The sequence below is a fragment of the Loxodonta africana genome, chromosome 1, assembly GCF_030014295.1.
Source record: "Loxodonta africana isolate mLoxAfr1 chromosome 1, mLoxAfr1.hap2, whole genome shotgun sequence".
NCBI lineage: Eukaryota > Metazoa > Chordata > Mammalia > Proboscidea > Elephantidae > Loxodonta > Loxodonta africana.
The window spans coordinates 121,441,078-121,464,878 of NC_087342.1; the positions used below are offsets into that span (position 1 = coordinate 121,441,078).

General features: G+C 37.8%; 1 protein-coding gene across 1 annotated transcript in view; it reads left to right on the forward strand.

Annotated features, from left to right (window-relative positions):
* Window positions 1-23,801, forward strand: part of PRIM2 (DNA primase subunit 2) — a 376,165-nt gene that overhangs the window by 82,346 nt on the left and 270,018 nt on the right. Inside the window, exon 7 of the mRNA XM_003404412.4 lies at window positions 834-971. Within this exon, the coding sequence (XP_003404460.1) occupies window positions 834-971 (138 nt within the window). The remainder of the gene's footprint in view (window positions 1-833; window positions 972-23,801) is intronic.

The window sequence follows — 23,801 nt, forward strand, 5'->3', positions numbered from 1 at the left end:
GGTTTGCAGCTGTAGCTCTTAACCACTGTGCCACCAGGGTTTCCAGGAGTATACATAGTAAGGTGTATATACATTTTAGTATGAGAGACTAACTTGATTTGTAAACTTTCACTTAAAGCAAAAAAAAAAAAAAAAAACTTACAGGTAAATACTTATTTTAATATCAAAACTAAAATTATTTTCATTTCTTAGTGTTGAGACTCACTTTTCCAATATATTTTTGTAGAAAAAGAATGTAAACATAGATGAAGAAAGTCAGAATTTCTTTATGTACTAGTAATTTTAGCACTGAGCTATGTATGTACATTAGGATTCTATTTGATGGAGAATATAATGTGACTATGTTTTCTGAGGTGAATATAATGTGCTTAAAAATTGAACCAAACCCTTTACCGTCAAGTTGATTCCGGCTCCGAGAGACCCTGTAGGACAGAGTAGAACTGCCCCATAGGGTTTCCAAGGAGCGCCTGGTGGATTCCAACTGCCGACCTTTGGTTAGCAGCTGAACTCTTAGAATATAATGTGCTTAGCAGTTCCAAAATTTGAAATCTTAGAGATTATAATTTGTAAATTTATAGGTTAAGAATAAGGAAAAGCTATCTAACTTGGCATGTGATCATCATCATCTCTACTCTGAAACGAACGGTTTCCTAATGCTAAGTGTTTTGTTTTAAGGAGAATAAATTGATCTTTCTGTCTTTGTTTTGGATCTCCTGAGACTGATGTATTTTTCACAGGAATGATTTTGTTTAGACTTAATACATACAAAGATGTAGACGGATTTTGTAATGACAGGCGCTGACTTAACTTTCCCCATTTCACTTTGAATTCAGATCCCTTTTGCTGATGCTCTAGATTTGTTTCGAGGAAGGAAAGTCTATTTGGAAGCTGGCTTTGCTTATGTACCACTTAAGGACATCGTGGCAATCATCCTGAATGAGTTTAGAGCCAAACTGTCCAAGGCTTTGGCAGTAAGTAATTCACTTTATTATTTGACTTGTTCACATTTTTAATTTATACACCCTTTGTAGCTTTGTTCTGTGTTTCTTTAGGATATAAGTTAATTTAACTTTCAATATGATGTTCAGATTGCTTATGATGCTCTAAGGTTTTCATTTGCGTATTGCAAAGCATAAATAACTTTTTAATATATTTTAACTTGTTTTATAAATTTACTTTGTAAAGAACTTTTTTGCATTTCCTATGCGTTTTTCTCTCAGATAATTCTGGGTATTCTAAGTATATTTGCTATTCCGCTAATCTTTCTAGTAATACGTTGTAGAGGGAAAAATTGTAGCAAATTTTTATAATTTTTTTGGGGAAAGTTTGTAACTTTCCAGGTAGAAGACAGGATCCCTTCAAATGCTGAGAAAAAAGACAAAACTCTTTGACCTTCTAAATTGAAAATAACATCATTTTTTCAGTAAACTGCAAACTTTGTTCCTTGTTGGTAACAAATGTAGCATATAAACTTTGAGTTTTTTTCTTCTTCCCTACTTCCTATTTATTCTTTCCCTGCTCCAGCATACTTAAGAAATGTATTTTTTTTGTAATTTATTTTGAAACAATCCCAAACTTATAGAACAGTTGCAAGTAAAAAACAGTATCTTTTTCCCTAAACCATTTGAGAATAAGTTGCCACCCTGATGTCTCATCTCCGCCAAGTACTTTAGTGTCTAATTCCTACAAACGGGGATATTCTTACACATAACCATAATTCGGTTGTCAAAATACGAAAATTAGCATTGATACATTACTGCTATTCAGACCCCATTCACGTTTCACCAGTTGTCTCAATAATGTCTTTTATAACGAAAAGTTCTAGTCCCAAATCACCTGTGCCATTTAGTTGTCATGTCTCTTTAGCTTGCTTCAGTCTGGAACAGGTTTATAGTCTTTCCTTGACTTTCATGAGTTTATCATTTTTCAAGATTATAGGCTAGTTGTTTTGTAGAATATCTATTTGGGCTTATCTGATGTTCCCACATCTTTCGATTAAAGTTATACATCTTGAACAGAAATGTCATAGAAATGTACTGTGTTCTTTTTGTTGCACCCTGTCGGGTAGCACAGGATTCTGATTTGTTCCAATTCTGATTGATTTTATTACAATTTATTTATCTGTTCTATTGTTGACAGGCATTAAAAAAAAATTTTTTTTTCGTAAGTATTACTAATACTTCTGCTTTGAACATGCTGGTATACCTTTTGGCAAAGATTTCTGTTGGTCATATTCCTAGGAGTGGAATTTCAGGGTATAGGGTAATTCTATGCTGACCTTTAGTGGATTCACATTTACTTTTAATGAATTTGTCCTGATTATTGGTGGGCTGTGAAGAGTTCTGGCCTCAGTGTTTCTGAAATTGATAGAGAAGGGACAGTAACTCGCTGTGTCAGGCAGTACTTGTCTGTCTCCTGCGTGGTTCAAGACTAAGTCGGGCTGAGAGGAAGTCCAGGGAGCTCTTTAGCTTATCATGCAGGAGAGTAGATGGGAGGGAACCTGTCCTGGCAGCAGTGGAAGAAGGTAGGAAAGGAGGGAAGGAGTTTTGTTCAGGGCTGTGGTTGAAGTAGAACTCTTAATCTGTTACTATGGTCTCTTTATTACTTTCTTTTCCAGTGAGACAGGTTTTGACCTTGGGGTATGTAGTTGAGGCTGTTCAGCCTTATTAATGGAAATATTCTTGTAAGATGAGAAAAACTTCCCTCAAGTAGATGAAAATGGTATTTGACTTAGTGGTAGAGAGTAACATAAATGGTGCTGGGGAAATCTAAGTTGATAGAAGAGTTTTATCCCAGGTGATATCTGAAAGCTTGTTCTTGACCTGTGATCATGTGATTATTATGGTAGTATAACTAATCTGGCTTTTGAACACACTTTAGAACTAGTAAAAATTAGACATTATCTTCTCCTTCGAGAACTCTTTCTTACCCCTCCTCACCTTTTGAAACTGAACTGTGACCTCCTGGCTCCAGAAGCCTTCCCATGTATATGCTTCCTTTGTGCTCCCACAGCATCTGTACACTACCAAACTGCGATAAAACTATTCTGATAATGTATTTTTCTCCCCAACTAAAATATCAGCTCTTTGAGAGTAAGGGCTTTGTCTTAATTAAAATTTTCTATCTCCAGCATCTAGTGTGTAGCACCTGGCACATAGGGTCAGTGTTCAGTAAAATTTTGTTGAACTGATAGATCCTGAATAATAATAACTTCGATTTGTCTTCAGTTTTCTGTTTGTGTGTTATCTCATTTGATCCTAACCACAAGCTTCTGAGATAGACAGGGGTTATAATCTGTATTTACAGATGAGGAAGTGAGAGGCTAAGTGATTTGCCAGAGGTTATTTCGATGAGTAATTGATGGAGCCATGATTGAGTCTCATGTCTTCTGACTATAATTGTTAGGATCTTTGATTGTAACTGTGTCTTTGTAAGGAGTTGTGCACTCAGGGGGTTTTAGATCTTCAAACCAAGAAAATATTGAAATTAAGTGTATTAGCGTCTAGTTACAGAGCAGGCAAAAAGGGTAAATGTACAACTGAGTTGCATTAAATCGATAATCAGCACAGGGAGGGAAAAGAATGAGGGAAAAATGTATTCCTTTGCTTCACATAATAATCCTAGAAGCCTTAGCCAGTTCCTTAATGCCCTATTTTAAATAAATTTTCGTTGGTTCATCCTCATTTTGTTTTAGGTAGTAGGGTTATAGTGCTTAACAGGTAAGATGAAGTTTCTTCCATTACAGAACTTATATTCTAGTGAGAGGTACAGACAGTTAGCAAAATATGACATGAAAGAGCCAGCTGAACAAATATACAGAAAACAGCGTTCCAGGCATGGAAGGTCACTAATGCAAAGGCCCCGAGGAGGGGGCGTTGGCATCTCTGCAGAGTAAAAAGGCCAGTGCATCTGGGTGTAGTGAGCTAATGGGGGATGATATGAGACTGCGCTGGCTCTTGGGCAAGATGTAGAACTTTGAATAAACTCAGGTTAAAAAGTTTGATTTTTAGCCTAATGTAGTGTAAAGTCACAGGATAGTTTTGAATAAGGGAATGACATGATTTGATTTTTGTTTTAAATGGATTACTGTGGCTATTGCTTGGAAATCTGCTTTGGAGGGTAGAGAAAGTGGAAGCATGGAAGGCTCGTTAGGAAGCTTTCACAGTTAAGTTAGATGGTGGCATGAACTAGGGTGGATTTGGTGGTGGTAACAACTGAGAGAAGTCAGTGGATTTCAGGTATATTTTTGTAGTATTTTGGTATAGTGGGTTGGATGAGAGAAAAAAGGAATCAAGGATAATAATAAAAATATTAATAATAGTAATGCTAGCTCAAAGTTCATGAATATTTACTATTTGCCAGGTGCTGCTCTAAATGCTTTACATGAATTAAACCAAAACTAAACCCATTGCTGTCGAGTTGATTCTGACTCATAGTGACCCTGTAGGACAGAGTGAACTGCCCCATGGAGTTTCCAAGGACTGCCCGGTGGATTCAAACTGCCAACCTTTTGGTTTGCACCCATAGCACTTAACTACCATGCCACCAGGGTTTCCTTACATGAATTAGTACATTTAATTTCATAGTGGAGTCCTGGTAGTACAGGGATTAAAGCAGTCAGCTACTAACCAGAAGGTCGGCGGTTTGAACCCCCCAGCCAGTGCACAGGAGGAAGATGTGGTAGTCTGCTTCTGTAAAGATTTATAGCCTTGGAAACCCTGTGAGGTCTATACGAGTTCGAATCGATTCAGCGGCAGTGGTATTGGTTTTGGTAATCCTCATAGCAAACCTATGATGTGGATATAATTATCACTCTGAGGCTTGTATGTTTGCACAGGTAGTGAAGAGCAGAAGCAAGATTTGAATCCAGGCAATCTGGCTTCAAAGTCTGTGTTCCTGATCACTGTTACACTGCCTGGACTTTTGGCCTGAATATCTGGTTAGAGGGTGATGCTGTTTACCAAGATGTGGAAGATTGTGGGAGAAGTACATAAAATAAATTTAAGAGTTCTGTTTTGACCATGTTAAGGGAGATGTGCTTGTTAGACACCCAAATAGAAATGGCAAGAAAGAAATTGGATTTAGGAGTCTGGAGAGGGAGAAGAATGTGAAGTGGTGCGGCTGTAGAGATCACATAGGGAGAGTATGGTATGTCAGTGCAGTAGAGAAGAGGGCCTGCTACTTGGGTTTTCACACATCTCCACTCCGTGCCCCTGAGTGGTGGAACATGCTTTGCTTTTTTTTTTTTTTTAAATAGACAGTTTCTTAAATTGTAGATGAATTTCTGTAAGGTAAATTCCCTTTTTTTTCACATAGTATGACTGATTTCATTTTCTAATTGTGAGTCTCATCATTAGAACATGCTGATAAGCTTTAAAAAACACACTTTCAGAAAATATATTTCTAATATTTCTAATTTTTGAAAATGAAGAGGACTTGAAGCACTTGTTAATGAAAATCAAAGACCACAGCCTTCAGTATGGATTGCACCTCAACATAAAACAAAAATTCTCACAACTGGACCAATGAGCAACATCATGATAAACGGAGATAAGATTGAAGTTGTCAAGGATTTCATTTTACTTGGATCCACAATTAACACCCATGGAAGCAGCAGTCAGGAAATCAAAAGATGCATTGCATTGGGTAAATCTGCTGCAAAGGACCTCTTTAAAGTGTTGAAAAGCAAAGATGTCACCTTGAAGACTAAGGTGCACCTGACCCCAAGCCATGGTATTTTCAGTCACATTGTATGCATGTGAAAGCTGGACAATGAATAAGGAAGAGCAAAGAAGAATTGATGCCTTTGAATTGTGGTGTTGGTGAAGAATATTGAATATACCATGAACTGCCAAAAGAACGAACAAATCTGTCTCGGAAGAAGTACAACCAGAATGCTCCTTAGAAGCAAGGATAGCGAGATTGTGTCTTACATACTTTGGGCATGTTGTCAGGAGGGATGAGTCCCTGGAGAAGGACATCATGCTTGGCAGAGTACAGGGTCAGTGGAAAAGATGAAGAAGACCCTCAACTAGTGGATTGAGACAGTGGCTGCAACAATGAGTTCAAGCATAACAATGATTGTGAGGATGGCTCAGGACCAGGCAGTGTTTCGTTCTATTGTGCATAGGGTCGGTATGAGTTGGAACTGACTCGAGGGCACCTAACAACAACTCAACAACAACTTCTAATTTAGATATAGAAAGGAAATTGAGAAGTTTCCAAGGAAGCCGTTGAGCGGCTGGTAAGCAGCACTTTCTTGGAGCTGCAGAGAAAAGAAAGGGTTTTCTCTTTGAAAAGGATTTTCTTTTTCACGATATTAGAATACTAGTTGAATCTGTGGCTTATGAAGTATTTGCTGCTTTGGAAAAAGATGCTTTTGTAGGGATTTGATCAAGTAATTTTTATTTCTAAAGAGCTAGGAATCTTCTTAAATCTTTTATCCTTTTTTTTTTTAAAGCAATGTTCCATTTAGTTCCTTAAAAAGTGGTTAAATATAATTAATTTTCTTGAATGGTTACTTACTTTGGAATCATATAAGCATTTTCTTTGTCTTATTTGTGTTTAACTTATTATTTGGGTTCTGAATTGATTAATATATCTTTTCTAATATTACTTTCTGATTAGTGTTATTTTAAAGTAGCTTTCTGTGAACCAATATTACAGCTAATCCATCATTTTTTCCCCATTTCATAAATTTACAAAAGAATTAGTGAATTATTCTGGATAACAGACTTCACTTCCACTATTACTATCAGGCACAGCCCATTTGTTTTCCCATGGTACTGATCTGTAGGAAACAAAACATTGCAGTTAGAAGCCATGGAACTAACAGAAAGAAATCATTCACTTTGGGGAAATCAAAACATACGCTCTACTTTGGCACATGTTTGTTTACCGAGAATGCTAAGCTGGAGTTGATCTTTGCTCAGTTTGTAAGATATTGGTTTGTTAGGTCTTTTATAAGGTCCAGTTTACAATTTGTTGTTGTTGTTTACAATTTGTTTTATACTGTTTCCAGTTTGTTTGTTGGAAGACAAACATTTCTTTAACATATGTCAGGTTTTCTGCATGGTGCCTCAGTAACATGGGACATAAGAAATTTATGAGACAGGACCCTGACCCTTAAGTCTATATTCTAGTAGGGTGAGCTAAAGGACTCGATGACTAGCTTGAAAGAGGGGAGTGTCCCAATAGCTACACTAAGTCATCTAAGTTCAGGAACTTTTGAGAAAAGATAAGAGTTGATATTGGCTTTAAATAACTTTTAGCCAAGGGAGATGAACAGCTTGTAGAGAGCAGTAGAGATAAATGGTCAGATGCCAGAATACATGGCGTATGTTTGGAGAACAGTTAGCAGTATGATTGGCTGGAGTTAATGTCTGTGAAGAAGAACAAAAAAAAACCCGCCCACTTCTATCAAGTCGATTCCGACTCATAGTGACCCTATAGGACAGTGTAGAACTGCCCGATAGAGTTTCCAAGGAGCACCTGGCGGATTCGAACTGCTGACCTCTTGGTTAGCAGCTGTAGCACTAAACCGCTATGCCACCAGGTTTTCCGTGAAGAAGAATAGTAAATCAAATTGGAACAGTGGGTATCACCAAAAGAGTTTGGGTTTTAGTTTGTATGCTGGTGGTTTTCAAACTTTTTTTTTATTGTGCTTTCCTAGTTAAAATACCACACATCCCTAATATAGAGATGTATACATTATAAAATTGGAATTTTAAAAATGATGAGAAAAAAATATGAATAGAAATTTTAATAAATTTTTTCTCCATCTCAGTAAGTCATCTTCCATCCATAGAATATGGAAACCATTGTTGTAACTACTGCTGTTGTACATGGGTTTTAGCAAGAGGGATTTGAGACAGAGCTATTTGGAAGAGAAAATTATTTTTGTATTGGCTGTGTTGAGTTTATATGATTAAGAGGACATTGGGTTGGAACTTAGGGACTCAGACAGAGATTTAGGAGTCACTACATTTTTTTTTACATGGTTGTGTAATTTGACGCCATACTAGTGGATGCACTTTCTAAAGAATAGAGAACGAAGAGAGAAGAGGATCACGTACCAAACTGAATGTATTTCAAGGTTGGGTGTGTGTGAATATTTTTCAACGCAATGAGTTGCATGCCATAAATGAGCCAAGTCATTGTAAGTAATTCTTGGCATCTTATCCCATGTATATTTTATTTTAGAAAAACTAGGCCATTGGCACCACTCACGAATAGAATTGAATAAAAGATATTTTCTTGTTTTAGTGAAGTATTCTAGTTTTTTGATAGAATAGATTTTATTTATTAAAAAAAATCAGTAATATACGTGAAAGTACTTTGAAAATCCAAACTGCTATACATATATTAGGTGTTCATTTGAAGGGGATAGTTCATGTAAAGTATAATGTTTTAAGAGGGTTTGATTTTTCCTTTTAATTCTTACTATAGTGCCTAATAAAGCTCCGCATTTTCAGTTATGAAAATTATTGGTGGCAAGAATTCTAATGATTCAGTCATTTCAAGCTTTACGTTACCTTCTAATCGTCTGCAAAAGTCCCTGGGTGGCACAGACAGTTTGCACTAGACTACTAAACTAAAGGAGCCCTGGTAGTGCAGTGGTTAAAAGCTCAGTTGCTAACCAAAAGGTCAGCAGTTTGAATCTACCAGCTGCTCTTTGGAAACCCTGTGAGACAGTTCTTTTCTGTCCTACAGGGTTGCTGTGACTTGGAATCAACTCGATGGTAGTGGGTTTTTTTTTTTTAAAAACTAAAAAGCTGGCAGCTCGAACCCACCCAGTGGTGCCACAGAAGAAAACCCTGGCAGTCTACTTTGGTAATGATTGTGGTCAAGAAAACCGTATAGAGTGTTTCTACTCTGTAACACATGAGGTTGATGTGAGTTGGAATTGACTTGATGGCAATGGCTTTTTCAATTGCCTACAAATGTTAGTTAGTGGCACATAGATACAGAATTTTTTGGGTAGGAAAGAATTTCAGAGTTGTATGATAATCATTGGTGTGTTATCTTGCCTTTTTTTCGAAGCTAGAAACCAAATTCTAAGTTTTTAGATATCAGTGAACATGCTGGCTTCTTCTATCATGTATGGTAGTGCTTAGCAGAATGCTTGATATAAAGAGAGGCTCTCAATAAAACTTACCAATCGACTAATTTTTGCCCTTGAAAATTTAGCCCCAGAAAGGCTGAGTGGCTTGCCAAAACTTGTGCAGCTAATTAGTGAAAGACCTGGATCCAGATCTTGGGTCTCTTATGACTCATATAGTTCAGTACCTTTTAAAAAAATTTTTAATTATATTTTAGGTGAAAGTTCAGTGTCTTTTTTTCTATAGCTTGTTGAGTCTCCCAAGGCCGAACTGTATACTGCCACCTCTGTTGCCTTCTCCAAGCCACCCTCAAGGAGTTGTTTCCATTGCATGTTTTAAATACTTCAGCTTCTCCAGGGTAGGGATCATGACATATTCAACTTAATTATTTCTGATGCCTAGCACAGTGCCTTGTGAGGAGTAGGTGCACAGCATCTGATGAATTACTTTGTGAAAGCTGCATGTTTGTATTCTTTTCCAGATGTGTTGAGAAAACTAAAGTTAAATAGGATTGCACGTCAGTGTACTGTTCATAAAAGGAAAGAGTGAAGTATCCAATCGTGTGTGAAGTGCTGTACATGTAGAATATTTCTGAAATCTCATTGCAAATGTTTAGGATCTAAGAATACCTTCGAAGAATTGTTGCAGTAGGCTGCAATAGTTAAAATTGTTACTCTTTTGTTTTTTTTTCTGAAGTATGTGAATTTTATACTTTGCTTTGAAACTTATGATGCATCATAAACCAGGTTTAAACTCTAGCTGCCTTGAGGATAGCAGCATCATTCTTCATGATTGAATCTCCAGAGTAATCCTTAGGTTACTACTTTTGTGGTTACCCACCCTGTGATTTGTTTTCCTCATTGATAGAGAAGGTCCCACACCCAATCGCTGTATAAACACTTATGTTTCCCGGATCATTTTTCATATTTAAGAGTTATACATTTTAAAACCTCACCCTAGTTTGGCTAGAATATACTTAGTATTTTTGCACATTATTTAAGTTTTTTTTTTTTTTACTGAGTTGCATTGCCTGTATTGACACTGCCTTTATTGCACGGAAACACAGATTTTATCCCTATCACCTACTTGTGATGAGAAAATATCAGCAGATTCTAGTTGCTAGGAAACAGCTGAATACTGAAATCGGGTGGGTTTTTTTTTTTAGTTGTAAATTCAGTTCTTTGACAGTTCTACTTTTATAGAGCAAAAATTTATTCAGTTACTACAAAGAAAGATGCATCACTTGTTAGTTTTCCAATTTACAGATTTTGCACAGGGAAACTAGAAATACAAAAAATGTTACAGGGTAGATTAAGCATTGAGAGTATAATTTTTAACAACAACTGGACACTGGAAAGTAATGATAATATGTATGTCTTTGAGTTTCAGTTAGAAGTTTTTAGTCATAATCAGCTTGGCTTTCATTTATAACTGATTAAATGTCATAATCATATAATGTTTTGAAAAAAAATTTTATTTACAGTAACTTTTAGAGTATCCACTATCTGCTAGACATAAACACTGGGCTACACGTATGACCAAACAATGGTTCCTGCATTCAGGGCGCTCAGAATGTGTGAGAGGCGGCAGGAATGGGGAGAAATGACCACATTATACAGTGTGGTCAATAAAGAGAGAAGTGTGTACCAGGTACAGAGGCAGCACAGAAAAGAGAGTGATGACCTTAGTCTGGGTATTACAGAGAGGGCTTCTAAGATGTTGACATCGAGCTAGGTTTTGTGGGCTCTTTCTTAGATGTCAGCAGTCCCTAACCTTGTCTTTTTTGGTGCGATATGGCATGATGTAGTAGATCATTACTATTCATCTTCATTTTTAAGGTCCCTCCCTGTTTCATTCCTGTCCGTATTCTTGGCTGATAATGGGCTCTGACATTTGTCTTTTTGCCTGCACCATTCAGGCAGATGAGTACTGTCCATATACCAGTTTCTAATTCTGTACCTTTAAATTTCTCTGCTTGTGTATTTAACCGCATACGTATATGAAGAACTTGTCAAGAAATACAGAATCCATCTTCTGATTTACATGCATTGTGAATCTTAAATTTTAGAAGTAAAAATCTTACTAAGGCTTATGTCTTTATCCAAGTGACATATAGAGAACCTATGAAGTCAAGTATGTAGCATATATACTAAAACTGGAGTGGTACAGGAGATGTTATCTGAAATGTCCTAGGAGAGTAATATATAAACTCAAAACAAAAATAAAAGCAAAAAAATAAAAATTGTCCTAGTTGATACTACAAATAATCAAGGAATGGTAATATTGAGAATAATTAAATGTACAGGTTTGGTTTCCCTTACATTTTTTTTTTTCTAATTAGAAAAAAAAATTTTGTGGTAAAATTTTTGCCATTTTAACCATTATTAAATTCATTGACCTTAATTAAATTTGCCATGTTGTGCTGCCATCACCACTATCCATTTCCGATAGAAATTGAATACCTCTTCAGTTATAACTTCATTCCCCGCCCTGCCCAGCCACTGGTAACCACTAGTAAACTTTTTCTCTGTGCATTTACCTATTCTAGATATTTCATACAGTATTTGTCTGACTTACTTCACGTAGCAAAATGTTTTTGAGATTCACCCGTGTCGTAACATGTGTCAGGAACTTCATTTCTCTCTCTACCTTACGTATTTAAAAAGAGGTGCTAAGTGGGGCATTGGTGGTTCAGTGGTAGGATTCTCACCTTCCATATGGGATACCTGGGTTTGACTTCCAGCCAGTGCACTTCATGTGCATCCACCATCTGTGTGTCAGTGGTAGTTTGTATGTTGCTATGATGCTGAACAGGTTTTAGTGGAGATTCCAGACTAAGAAGGACTAAGAAGAAAAGTCTGGCCATCTACTTCTGAAAAGTCAGCCAGTGAATTCTCTATGAATCACAACGATCTCATCGGCAACCATTATAGGGATGATGCAGGACTCAGCAGCATTTCACTCCATTGTGCATGGGGTGGCCGTGAGTTGGGAACTGACTCCATGGGAGCTAACAACAATGATAGAAGTAAATATTTTATGAGACGCTTGCTGTTTTGTATAAAATCCTTTTTTTTCCCCTAATAGTTTTATACTTTTAGGGCACACGTTAAAACATGGTATAAGGTGGAGTAACCTAACAAATATCTAAAACTTTGGGAGAGAGTGGTGTGTTTTGAAATAGCTGATCCTTTGGCTTTTCTGCTGAATTTTGATTTCCCAGAACAATAGCCGGGACATTTTCTAGGCCTGCTTTGCTTGATTGCCACTTGACTATTGCTTTTGTTCTGCTGAGGCTTTAGGAGTAACCTTTTGAAAGAAAAGAATAAATGTCCTAGTAGTAAAGCCTGCTCTAGGGCAGTGACTCCCAAATGTGGGAGGTGGGTGGAGTTAGGGGTGTGACAGAATCATTTGAGGAGCTTTTCAAATTCTGTTTGTTCCTTCTTTGAGCTTTAAGAGTCTTCTTCCCCTAGCGCATTGACTGCCTACTGATTTTCTGTAACTGATAGAAGTGTATCATAGCTCCTCAACTGTGTTGGGATAAGAAAAAGTTTGAAAAAAAGAGGATTTAAACTGGGGAGGGAAACCCTGGTGGCATAGTGGTTAAGAGCTACGGCTGCTAACCAAAAGGTCAGATGTTCAAATCCACCAGGCAGTCTTTGGAAACCGAATGGGGCAGTTCTGTCCTATAGGGTCCCTATGAGTCAGAATTGACTAGATGGCAATGGGTTTTTTTTTTTTTTTAAGTAGCGAGTAGAACTAGGAGGATGGTGGTGGCTGTGGTTAGAATTCTTAACTTTCCATTTTTTGACATTTTGCAAAGTGCTTACCTAGTGCTTATTGCACATGAAAGTGAACAGATAAGAATACGATTCTTTGAACAGTAAACATACAATGGGATTTGAATTTGCCTAAGAAGTAGACTAACAATGATTTTCCATTTTTACAGTTAGTGGGAAAAATCCTTTGGGTTGGGGGAAAAAATAACACACTGAAAAGCAGTAGTACCAGAAAAGCAACAATTAGAAAACAGTAGAAGTATATAACCAAGTAATAAGGTAGCTGGTAAAGCTTGTAAGTACTGCAGAATCCAGAAATTAGAAAGGTTGTTTGGACAAATAATAGCGATAAAGTTATTTGTAATTGTTTGGTTAGCCTGTGACCTTAAGCCAACCTTAATTTTTGCGATTCTCTAGACTGAAATACTGAAAAGTATTAACTTCATATTGAGTGCATATTGATAACAATTAAAAGCCTATAACAATTATAAGTTATAATTTATTAAAGATTTCTTATCATATCCTGGCAGTTGAGATATTTTAATGCTTGTGTAATATACTTTAAATTTCTCCTTCAAAGACCTAATGACATTTTTCAGGCAGGTGTTCGGACAACTGAGGTTTAAAAAAGGAAACTTTAAAATGGAGACTGTTAAAAATGTTTTAATAAATTCAAAACTTAATCATTAGGTTTAATTATTAAAATCATCCTGCTCTATTTTTAAAAATATTTTTGAAGGGATGTAGAAGTATCACTAGTTCTTTGTTAAATGGTCTTGTCTAAAGGCCTGATGACCATGCCATATAATTAATACGATACTATTGTAAATTTGTAAAGCTTATTTAAAAAATTGTTTTTGGTAAAATAAAACACAGAAACGGAAAACCACGCAAAACAAATATGTGGCACGATAAATTACTATAAGAGGAACCCTTTAGTAACTACTGCTCTGACCAACGCACAGAACCTTGCCAGCCATCCTGGAAGCTCCTTCCATGTGCCGCATCCCAGTCACAATTCCCTACTTCCCCCATAAGTAACCACTATCCTGAGTTTTATAGTAATTGTGTCTGTGCTTCCCTAGGCACTGTAATTTAGCCTTATCTTTTTTAAATTTGATATGTCTTTTAAGCCTCCTTTAATCCATAGGATTCTCTACACCCCGTTCTTTTGAAGAACACAGGCTGTTTGACCTGTAGAGATTCCTGTGGCCTGGGTTTTGCTGAATGCGTCTTCATGGTGCTGTTCAACGTGTCTCTGCATAGTTCCTGGAAATTAGAAGCTGGATCCAGAGACTGGCTCAGCCTTAGGGTCCATCTCTTTGGCCAAACCTTGCTATTAGAGCTTTCCTGCCTCTGTCCCCTCTACCACTTTAATCTGGACCTTCTTTTCCTTACTCTTCTTTGTTCCTGGTCTACTCAATTTTGATTTCATTCCCAGTAGTGTTTTTCTCCTCAGTGTGGGGCACTGTCCAAGAAGTGGGTGCTGGCTGGTCAGCAGGATTAGAGGCAGTTATGCTAATAACTCAGGACACAATCTACAGGAATAGGTTGTATCTTGAGTCAATCTCTTTTTGAGATATAAAAGAGAGAAGCAAGAAGAATGGAGAGGAACCTCATTACCAACAAGCAAGAAGAGCCAGGATCAGAGTGCATCCTTTGGATCCAGGGTCCCTATGCCGAGAAGCTCCTAGATTAGGGGAAGATTGATGAAAGGACCTTCCCCCAGAGCTGACAGAGTCAGAAAGCCTTCCCCTGGAGCTGGCACCCTAAGTTTGGACTTCTAGCCTACTAGACTGTGAGAGAGTATATTTTTTGTTAAAGGCACCCGCTTGTGGTATTTCTGTTATGGCAGCAAAGACACTAAAATTTTTTTCTTCATATTCATATTGCCAGTCAGCGGTGGAATTGATAGTCTGATTTAGGTATTCTGATTTGTAGTTAAATCTTCTTTCTACATTACTACCTAGCCTGGAGTCTCACATGTTCAATCATCCTGGGATATCTAGAAATGAGACATTAAGTATATCTTGGCAGTAATTTCTAGAATTAATGACAGTATGATACTTTTGGTTCAGGCAGCCCTGCCTCCATTTCCTCCATTCAATGAATAAATACTAAGCCCCTGATATGTGCCAGGCAGGTACTTGTTTTTAGAGATACAAATGTGAGCCCTCATGAAGTGTACAATTTAGGGGAGATGATATATTTTAAACAAGTACTAGTCATAATGTATGCTGAGGGTTATGGTAATGGAGTATGGGAAATATACAGCAGGGTCCTTCAACCCAGTGCTATGTTTAGGGAACACTTAACTGATATTAAAGCTAAACCTGAAAGATGGACCTGAGCACAAGATTAAGAGATTAGGGGAGGTGGAGATAAGGGGAAGAATGTTCTAGCCAGAGACAACAGCAAGTGAACAGTGTCCAAAATGGGAAGGAATGTTTGGACCACAGAACATACTGGGGAAAAAAGATGTGAGATATGAGAGTAGGGAGAAGGTTGTTGTTAGTTGCTTCAGTGGAGTTGAATCAGGTGATGAAAACCCCATGGATCACAACGATCCAATCCACAAACGATTATGGGTATGGCAGAGGACTGGGCAGCATTTTGCTCCACTCTGCTAGGGTTGCCATGAGTCAGGGGCTGACTCACCAGCAGCTAACGACAATAACCACAACAATGGTATCCAATGCCAGCAACAGAATGTAGATTTTCCTAACCTCTGGTTTTGAAAAACCACCAGTCCTGTGAAATTGTATATATAGCAATAGATTGTTTTAGTGTTTCATTTCTGATTTTGTTATTGCAGAATCTTACAAAATTGTCAGCTTTTAATAGTTTACTGTTTTAATGCCTACATTTTAAATTAGAAGCCTGTCATGCAGTTTTAAGACTTTAGACTTTAGTAATACCATGGGAAGCACTTAAGCTCTTGGTTAAAAACAAACATGTCTTTGTGACACTGATTTTGTTCACATACAAGTTTATATTTGTTGAGTTGCAAAACACCCACGTGAAAAATATCAGTGAGCTTACTAAATCAAGGTGTGAATGAAGTAATGGTCTAGAAAATAGAGAACTGAGCCTGGAAGAATATACAGAAGACAGATTATTTGCTCATAAAGTTGAAAACAGAATAGTTAGCCAAATTGGTAACCAGAATGTTATATTCTAAAACCATTTCATCAGAAACTCCATAGTTACCGCACTGATTATTAAAGGCTAAAATAATTGAAAGAAGACAAAATGATATTCAGTCTGTTGAGAAAGAAAAAAAAAAAAAAACCTCACACAGCTGTGGATTTTGGCAGGGCAGCTGTAATCCCCAAGAAATAAATCAAGAATTTGCATTTATAGCCTTTTCTTCCAAGTAGCTTAAAGCTTTGCAAGTACATTTTCAGTAATCCTTTGGACTGCTTTTGAGTTTTGTTTAAAATATAAAGGAGGAAATATCTCTACTTCTTGAAAGGTGGCAGAAAAAAAATTACATCCTGAAAGTCATAGAAATTACTTCTTTACCTTGATGACTCCAGCGTTCTGTATGTTCTGCCTCTTATTTCTTAACACTTTGGTTATCCTTCAGCAAATGTTTATCAGTTTCATACTGTGGGTTAATCCTGAGGTAGTATACGTACATGCACACACACACACACGCGTGCACACACACACACACACACACACACTCAGAATAAATTTGAATGTACATTTCCCCCATCAGTTTCATGTGGTGCTAAATCATTCTTATTAGGTCAAAGACAAAACAAAACAAAAAAACAACCCAGTGCCGTCGAGTCCACTCCGACTCATAGCGACCCTATAGGACAGAGTAGAACTGCCCGCATAGAGTTTCCAAGGAGCGCCTGGCGGATTCGAACTGCTGACTCTTTGGTTAGCAGCCGTAGCACTTAACTACTATGCTTCTGAATTTTACTGATTTTAGCTGAAGAATCGGCCTCTCTGGTCATGGAGGCAGATTTCTAATTTTTTTATTTTTCACTTATCGTAGGAAACCCTGGTGACATACTGGTTAAGAGCTACAGCTGCTAACCGAAAGGTCAGCAGTTTGAATCCGCCAGGCGCTCCTTGGAAACTCTATGGGGGCAGTTCTCCTCTGTCCTGTAGGGTCGCTATGAGTTGGAATCAACTTGAAGCCAATGGATTGGGGTTTTTTTTGGTACACCAGACACTGTTCAATTGTTGTATACATTGCTGATTTAATCCTTTCAGCAATGTTTTGAGGTAGTTGTTTTTAGTATGATTTTTGCAGATAAAGAAGCTGAGACTTTGAAAGGTTAAGTAACTTACCCAAGGTCATAATGCTAGTAAGTTGCTGAGCCAGTTCCTGGCCAGTGCACCTGAATCCATGAGTTTCTTTGGTCATGATTTTTTAATGATGTCTTCCTCTTTGTGGCAAGTAGGTGCAAATATGATTTCACTTTCTTTTTGGATTGGTGACGTGAGCATAACTATGCCAGTCAGCACCTTACTACAGAAGTGATGGTGAAATTGGGAATTTTACCAGTTAGAAAAATTGTAAACAAGTATTTAAACAGTGGCTTTAACAAATAGAGATATTTTTCTCACTCATCTAGGGGTAAGTGTTTGCTCATTTTCCAGTAGTTGCTCAACAATGTTTAGTCCATATCTCTTAAATTATCTTATATTTTCCTCACGATAATTGCGTCTCACTTGGTTGCAGGATAGATGGCTGCTTAGCTTCAGCTGTCATGTTCATGTCAGCCACCTCTGACCTTCTTCATCAGGGGAGCACATGCTTTCTCAGAATTGCTGCTTCCTACCCCCTCCCCCCGCCGAAAAATTCTGTTTATGTCTCTTTAGCCAGAACTGTGTCTCATGGCCTTCAGTGTCTGGGAGAGCAAATATTTTATCAGCCACTTTGGTAAGTCAAGTAAGGGAGAAGACGGTCAAGAGTCAGCCAACCTGCAGTGTGTGGCACAGGATTGTTTAGCTTTGCTGGATTTAGGCGTGATGAAGTGCACTTAAATACATATGGGATCGAAGAGGATTTTCTTAATGTGTACCTTAAGACATTATCTGTATTCCACAATGGATGGGTAGATTATTTTTGTCTTAGGAGATGGTAGTATTACTGATGGGAGTCCCTGGGTAGTGCAGTTAATGCGCCTGATTACTAACTACAAGGTTAGAGATTTGAGTCCACTTGGAACCTCCTTGGAAGAAAAGCTTGGTAACCTACTTCTGAAAAATCAGCCATTGAAAATTCTGTGGAGCACAGTTCTACTGTGACACATGCGGGGTTGCTATGAGTTGGAACCAACTCAAAGGCAACTGGTTTGGTTTTTTTGGTTACCTTCATTCTCAGCTAGGTAGGCTGGCGATCCTTAGCAAGTAGTGAAGAAAAGAGAGGGATTCGAGGGCAAAGGAGCTTGGAATTTATTTTTGAAAGAAATTGGATTGAGAGAAAGAAGCTACGATCAAAAATGTATTGAATCCGTATGAGCCTGTGTGTATCAGGGGCTCAGTAACAGCTGTCCTTTTTTTGTGCCTATTTTTAGCAGATCGTTTTGAAATTATCAAATTGGCCTTACCCTTATCACTTGAATGACCAATTCCAGATTGATCACTCTTTTCAGCAATGGAGTGAGGTACTTTTGAGAATGGATTGTCTTTGATCCTTCCTGCTCATTTGTCTCAGGGTACCAGGTATGTCTGTGGAAGGTAGCAAGGGAAGGTAGAAAAATGTCCTCTCTTTTATAAGTTAGAGCCCTCTGAGTTTTCTCAGGCCCCATCAGTCTAAAGAAAAAGTTTGCAGACAGTGGAAGGTATTGTAGTAAACGCAGATTTCTCGTCTGCACTCTGTCAAGCTTGCTTAGGTGCCTGGCAAGTGGGTAAGGCAGTCTTTGTGTGCATAACAGAACTTACTCTTGGTTACCTGTTTGGTATATCTTCACTTTTAAAAAGATTTCTTTCTTCATTTGATTCCTTCATGTTGGGTTTCTCCATTGCCTGAGGCCTATTAATTCATGGCTGTTTTAGAGTAGGGACCTTATTTGAATAAGCAGTACTTACGCTGTCTATTTTCTTTATAAAGTCTTAATGGTCTTTCTTGAAGTATGAGTCTAACATTTTCTTCGGAAATATACTTTTTACTCTTTCAGTCTCTCTTAACTCTTCAATCAAATTTCTTGTTGTGCGTTTTGTCTCTTTATCTTCTTTTCTACTTTCTCTTAATGATAAAGCAAGATAAGAGTGAAGAGGTGAGAAGACGGGAGAAGTTTATTAACAAATAACAGTTGAGATAAATAGAATGACGTGTTTGTGTTAATATAGCTTAATGAAAATAACATGAGAAATAAAGAAAAAATTAAAGTATAGTTTCTTATTTTAAAGAATTGCTGCTGGACTTTGTATCCTACTATATTTTATTTTAGAACTCTGTATCACATTAATTAGTTTACATGACTGACCCATTCACATGTATCCATAATTGCCTTTATGGCCTCGGTGATTTCCTAGTAGTATTTGGCCTATAGGAGTTACTTGGAAAATGTATGTTGACCTGAACATTCGCCTACCAGTTTTCCTCAATTATTTTTTGAATTTTCCTTTAAGTGTTAATATTGTCATGGATTGAATTGTGCCCCCCCAAGACATCTGTCAACTTGGCTAGATCATGATTCACAGCATTGTATGATTGTCTACCATTTTGCCATCTGATGTGATTTCCCTCTGTGTTGTAAATTCTATCATTATGATGTAATGAGATGAATTAGTGGCAGTTATATTGATGAGATCTACAAGATGAGATACTATCTTAAGCCAGTCTCTTTTGAGATGTAAAAGAGAGAAGTGAGCAGAGAGACAAGGGGCCCTCATACCACCAAGAATGCAGTGCTGGGAAGAGAGGGCATCCTTTGGACCTGAGGTTCCTGTGCTGAGATGTCCTAGACCAAGGGAAGACTGATGACGAGGACCTTCCTCCAGAGCCGAGAGAAAGAGAAAGCTTTCCCCGGGGCCAGCGCCCTGAGTTCAGACTTCTAGCCTCTTGGACTGTGAGAGAATAAACTTCTCTTTGTTAAAGCCATCCACTTGTGATATTTCTGTTACTGCGGCAGTAGATGACTAAAACACATACAATAAACTTAATATATTAATAAAATACTAATAAGTATATCATTAATTATATATTAACAGTTAACGTATTACGGTATCTTAATAACATATTAAATACAGTGTAGTAAGACCTGCCGGGGGGGTGGGGGGAGTGGCTGGTGTATCTTGCCAATTTTACGTTTGACACAATGAAGTGCATTATTTAATTAAGATGGTAATCAAGATGTGACATTATAGGCAAAATTACATAATAAATTAAGAAGGTAAATTAAGGATATGGAGCAAATTGATAAATCAGAAGATTTTATCGTGCTTTTGTAAAGGTGTAAAGGGAGAAGAAAAGTCATAGTTTATAGGCCCCAATATATTTTAAATTATTGAAGATGTAATTGACTTTTGGAAGCGTTTAAATCTCATAAACGGGTGAAATTGTACCTGGGTCTGGTTTTCATGAGGGGTGAATGTCCTATGAGGAAAGCTCCCGTATACTGACCTTGAGAGCTCTGAAAACCCCTGTGGGTTCTTTAGTTTATATATATGTAAACTAATTAATAGAGAGTCCCAAAGTAAAATATCATAGGATACAAAGCCTAAGAGACTCACATGGGGCCTGTTTCTGATGATAAGCCACAGCTGTACTTTTTATTGCATGATCATAACTTCGTTCTTTTATTGTGTTTTTGTGACCAAATATAATTTATTCGTCCTATTCAAGTTTGAATTCCTGAATGTGCGTACAGTAGCGCTAAACTGCTAACTGAAAGGTCGGCGGTTTGAACCCATCAGTGGCTCCGCAGGAAAAAGATGCGGCATTCTGTTTCTGTAAAGATTTACAGCCTTGGAAACCTATGGAGCAGTTCTGTCTCTCCTGTGGGGTTGCTGTGAGTCAGAATTGAGTCAATGGCAGTGGGTTTTTGGTTTGGTGCAATTGCTAAACGTACATGAGTCATTGATTATTTTTTAAAAACCTGTAAGTAGTGCTTGTTATTGGACTTTCCTTTTGGCTGCAGTATGATCTTAATCTCTGAGAGTGCCATATATTTGGACCATCATTTTATTTATAAGGGAAAATCAAGTGTTAAAGTTTTAAGTGTCTTAAAAAAAATTTTGGTTGTGGGACTTTTTTTTTTATTAACTTTTATTGAGCTTCAAGTGAACGTTTACAAATCAAGTCAGAGTGTCACATATAAGTTTATATACACCTTACTCCGTACTCCCACTTGCTCTCCCCCTAATGAGTCAGGCCTTCCAGTCTCTCCTTTCGTGACAATTTTGCCAGCTTCCAACTCTCTCTATCCTCCCATCCCCCATCCAGATAGGAGATGCCAACACAGTCTCAAGTGTCCACCTGATATAATTAGCTCACTCTTCATCAGCATCTCTCTCCTACCCACTGTCCAGTCCCTTTCATGTGTGATGAGTTGTCTTCGGGGATGGTTCCTGTCCTGTGCCAACAGAAGGTTTGGGGACCATGACCGCCAGGATTCCTCTAGTCTCAGTCAGACCATTAAGTATGGTATTTTTATGAGAATTTGGGGTCTGCATCCCACTGATTTCCTGCTCCCTCAGGGGTTCTCTGTTGTGCTCCCTGTCAGGGCAGTCATCGATTGTGGCCCGGCACCAACTAGTTCTTCTGGTCTCAGGATGATGTAGGTCTCTGGTTCATGTGGCCCTTTCTGTCTCTTGGGCTCTTAGTTGTCGTGTGACCTTGGTGTTCTTCATTCTCCTTTGCTCCAGGTGGGTTGAGACCAATTGATGCATCTTAGATGGCCGCTTGTTAGCATTTAAGACCCCAGACGCCACATTTCAAAGTGGGATGCAGAATGTTTGCATAATAGAATTATTTTGTCAGTTGACTTAGAAGTCCCCTTAAACCATGGTCCCCAAACCCCCGCCCTTGCTCCGCTGACCTTTGAAGCATTGATTTTATCCCGGAAACTTCTTTGCTTTTGGTCCAGTCCAGTTGAGCTGACCTTCCAAGTATTGAGTATTGTCCTTCCCTTCACCTAAAGCAGTACTTATCTACTAATTAATCAGTAAAAAACCCTCTCCCACCCTCCCTCCCTCCCTAACTCGTAACCACAAAAGTATGTGTTCTTCTCAGTTTATGCTATTTCTCAAGATCTTATAATAGTGATCTTATACAATATTTGTCCTTTTGCCTCTGACTAATTTTGCTCAGCATAATGCCTTCCAGGCTTCTCCATGTTATGAAATGTTTCACAGATTCGTCACTGTTCTTTATCGATGCGTAGTATTCCATTGTGTGAATATACCACAATTTATTTAAGCATTCATCCGTTGATGGATACCTTGGTTGCTTCCAGCTTTTTGCTATTGTAAACAGAGCTGCAGTTAACATGGGTGTGCATATATCTGTTTGTGTGAAGGCTCTTATTTCTCTGGGGTATATTCCGAGGAGTGGGATTTCTGGGTTGTATGGTAGTTCTATTTCTAACTGTTTAAGATAACGCCAGATAGATTTCCAAAGTGGTTGTACCATTTTACATTCCCACCAGCAGTGTATAAGAGTTCCAATCTCTCCGCAGCCTCTCCAACATTTATTATTTTGTGTTTTTTGGATTAATGCCAGCCTTGTTGGAGTGAGATGGAATCTCATCGTAGTTTTAATTTGCATTTCTCTAATGGCTAATGATCGAGAGCATTTTCTCATGTATCTGTTAGCTGCCTGAATATGTTCTTTAGTAAAGTGTGTGTTCATATCCTTTGCCCACTTCTTGATTGGGTTGTTTGTCTTTTTGTGGTTGAGTTTTGACAGAATCATATAGATTTTAGAGAACAGGCGCTGGTCGGAGATGTCATAGCTGAAAATTCTTTCCCAGTCTGTAGGTGGTGTTTTTACTCTTTTGGTGAAGTCTTTAGATGAGCATAGGTGTTTGATTTTTAGGAGCTCCCAGTTATCTGGTTTCTCTTCATCATTTTTGGTAATGTTTTGTATTCTGTTTATGCCTTGTATTAGGGCTCCTAAGGTTGTCCCTATTTTTTCTTCCATGATCTTTATCGTTTTAGTCTTTATGTTTAGGTCTTTGATCCACTTGGAGTTAGTTTTTGTGCATGGTGTGAGGTATGGGTCCTGTTCCATTTTTTTTCAAATGGATATCCAGTTATGCCAGCACCATTTGTTAAAAAGACTATCTTTTCCCCAATTAACTGACACTGGGCCTTTGTCAAATATCAGGTGGTCATATGGCGATGGATTTATATCTTGGTTCTCAATTCTGTTCCATTGGCCTATGTGCCTGTTGTTGTACCAGTACCAGGCTGTTTTGAGTACTGTGGCTGTATAATAGGTTCTAAAATCAGGTAGAGTGAGGCCTCCCACTTTCTTCTTCTTTTTCAGTAATGCTTTACTTATCCTGGGCTTCTTTCCCTTCTATATGAAGTTGGTGATTTGTTTCTCCATCACCTTAAAAAATGTCATTGGAATTTGGATGGGGAGTGCATTGTATGTATAGATGGCTTTTGGTAGAATAGACATTTTTACTATGTTAAGTCTTCCTATCCATGAGCAAGGTATGTTTTTCCACTTAAGTAGGTCCTTTTTAGTTTCTCGCACTAGTACTTTGTTCTTTTCTTTGTATAGATCTTTTACATCTTTGGTAAGATTTATTCCTAAGTATTTTATCTTCTTGGGGGCTACTGTGAATGGTATTGATTTGGTTATTTCATCTTCGATGTTCTTTTTGTTGATGTAGAGGAATCCAAGTGATTTTTGTATGTTTATCTTATAACCTGAGACTCTGCCAAACTCTTCTATTAGTTTCAGTAGTTTTCTGGAGGATTCCTTAGGGTTTTCTGT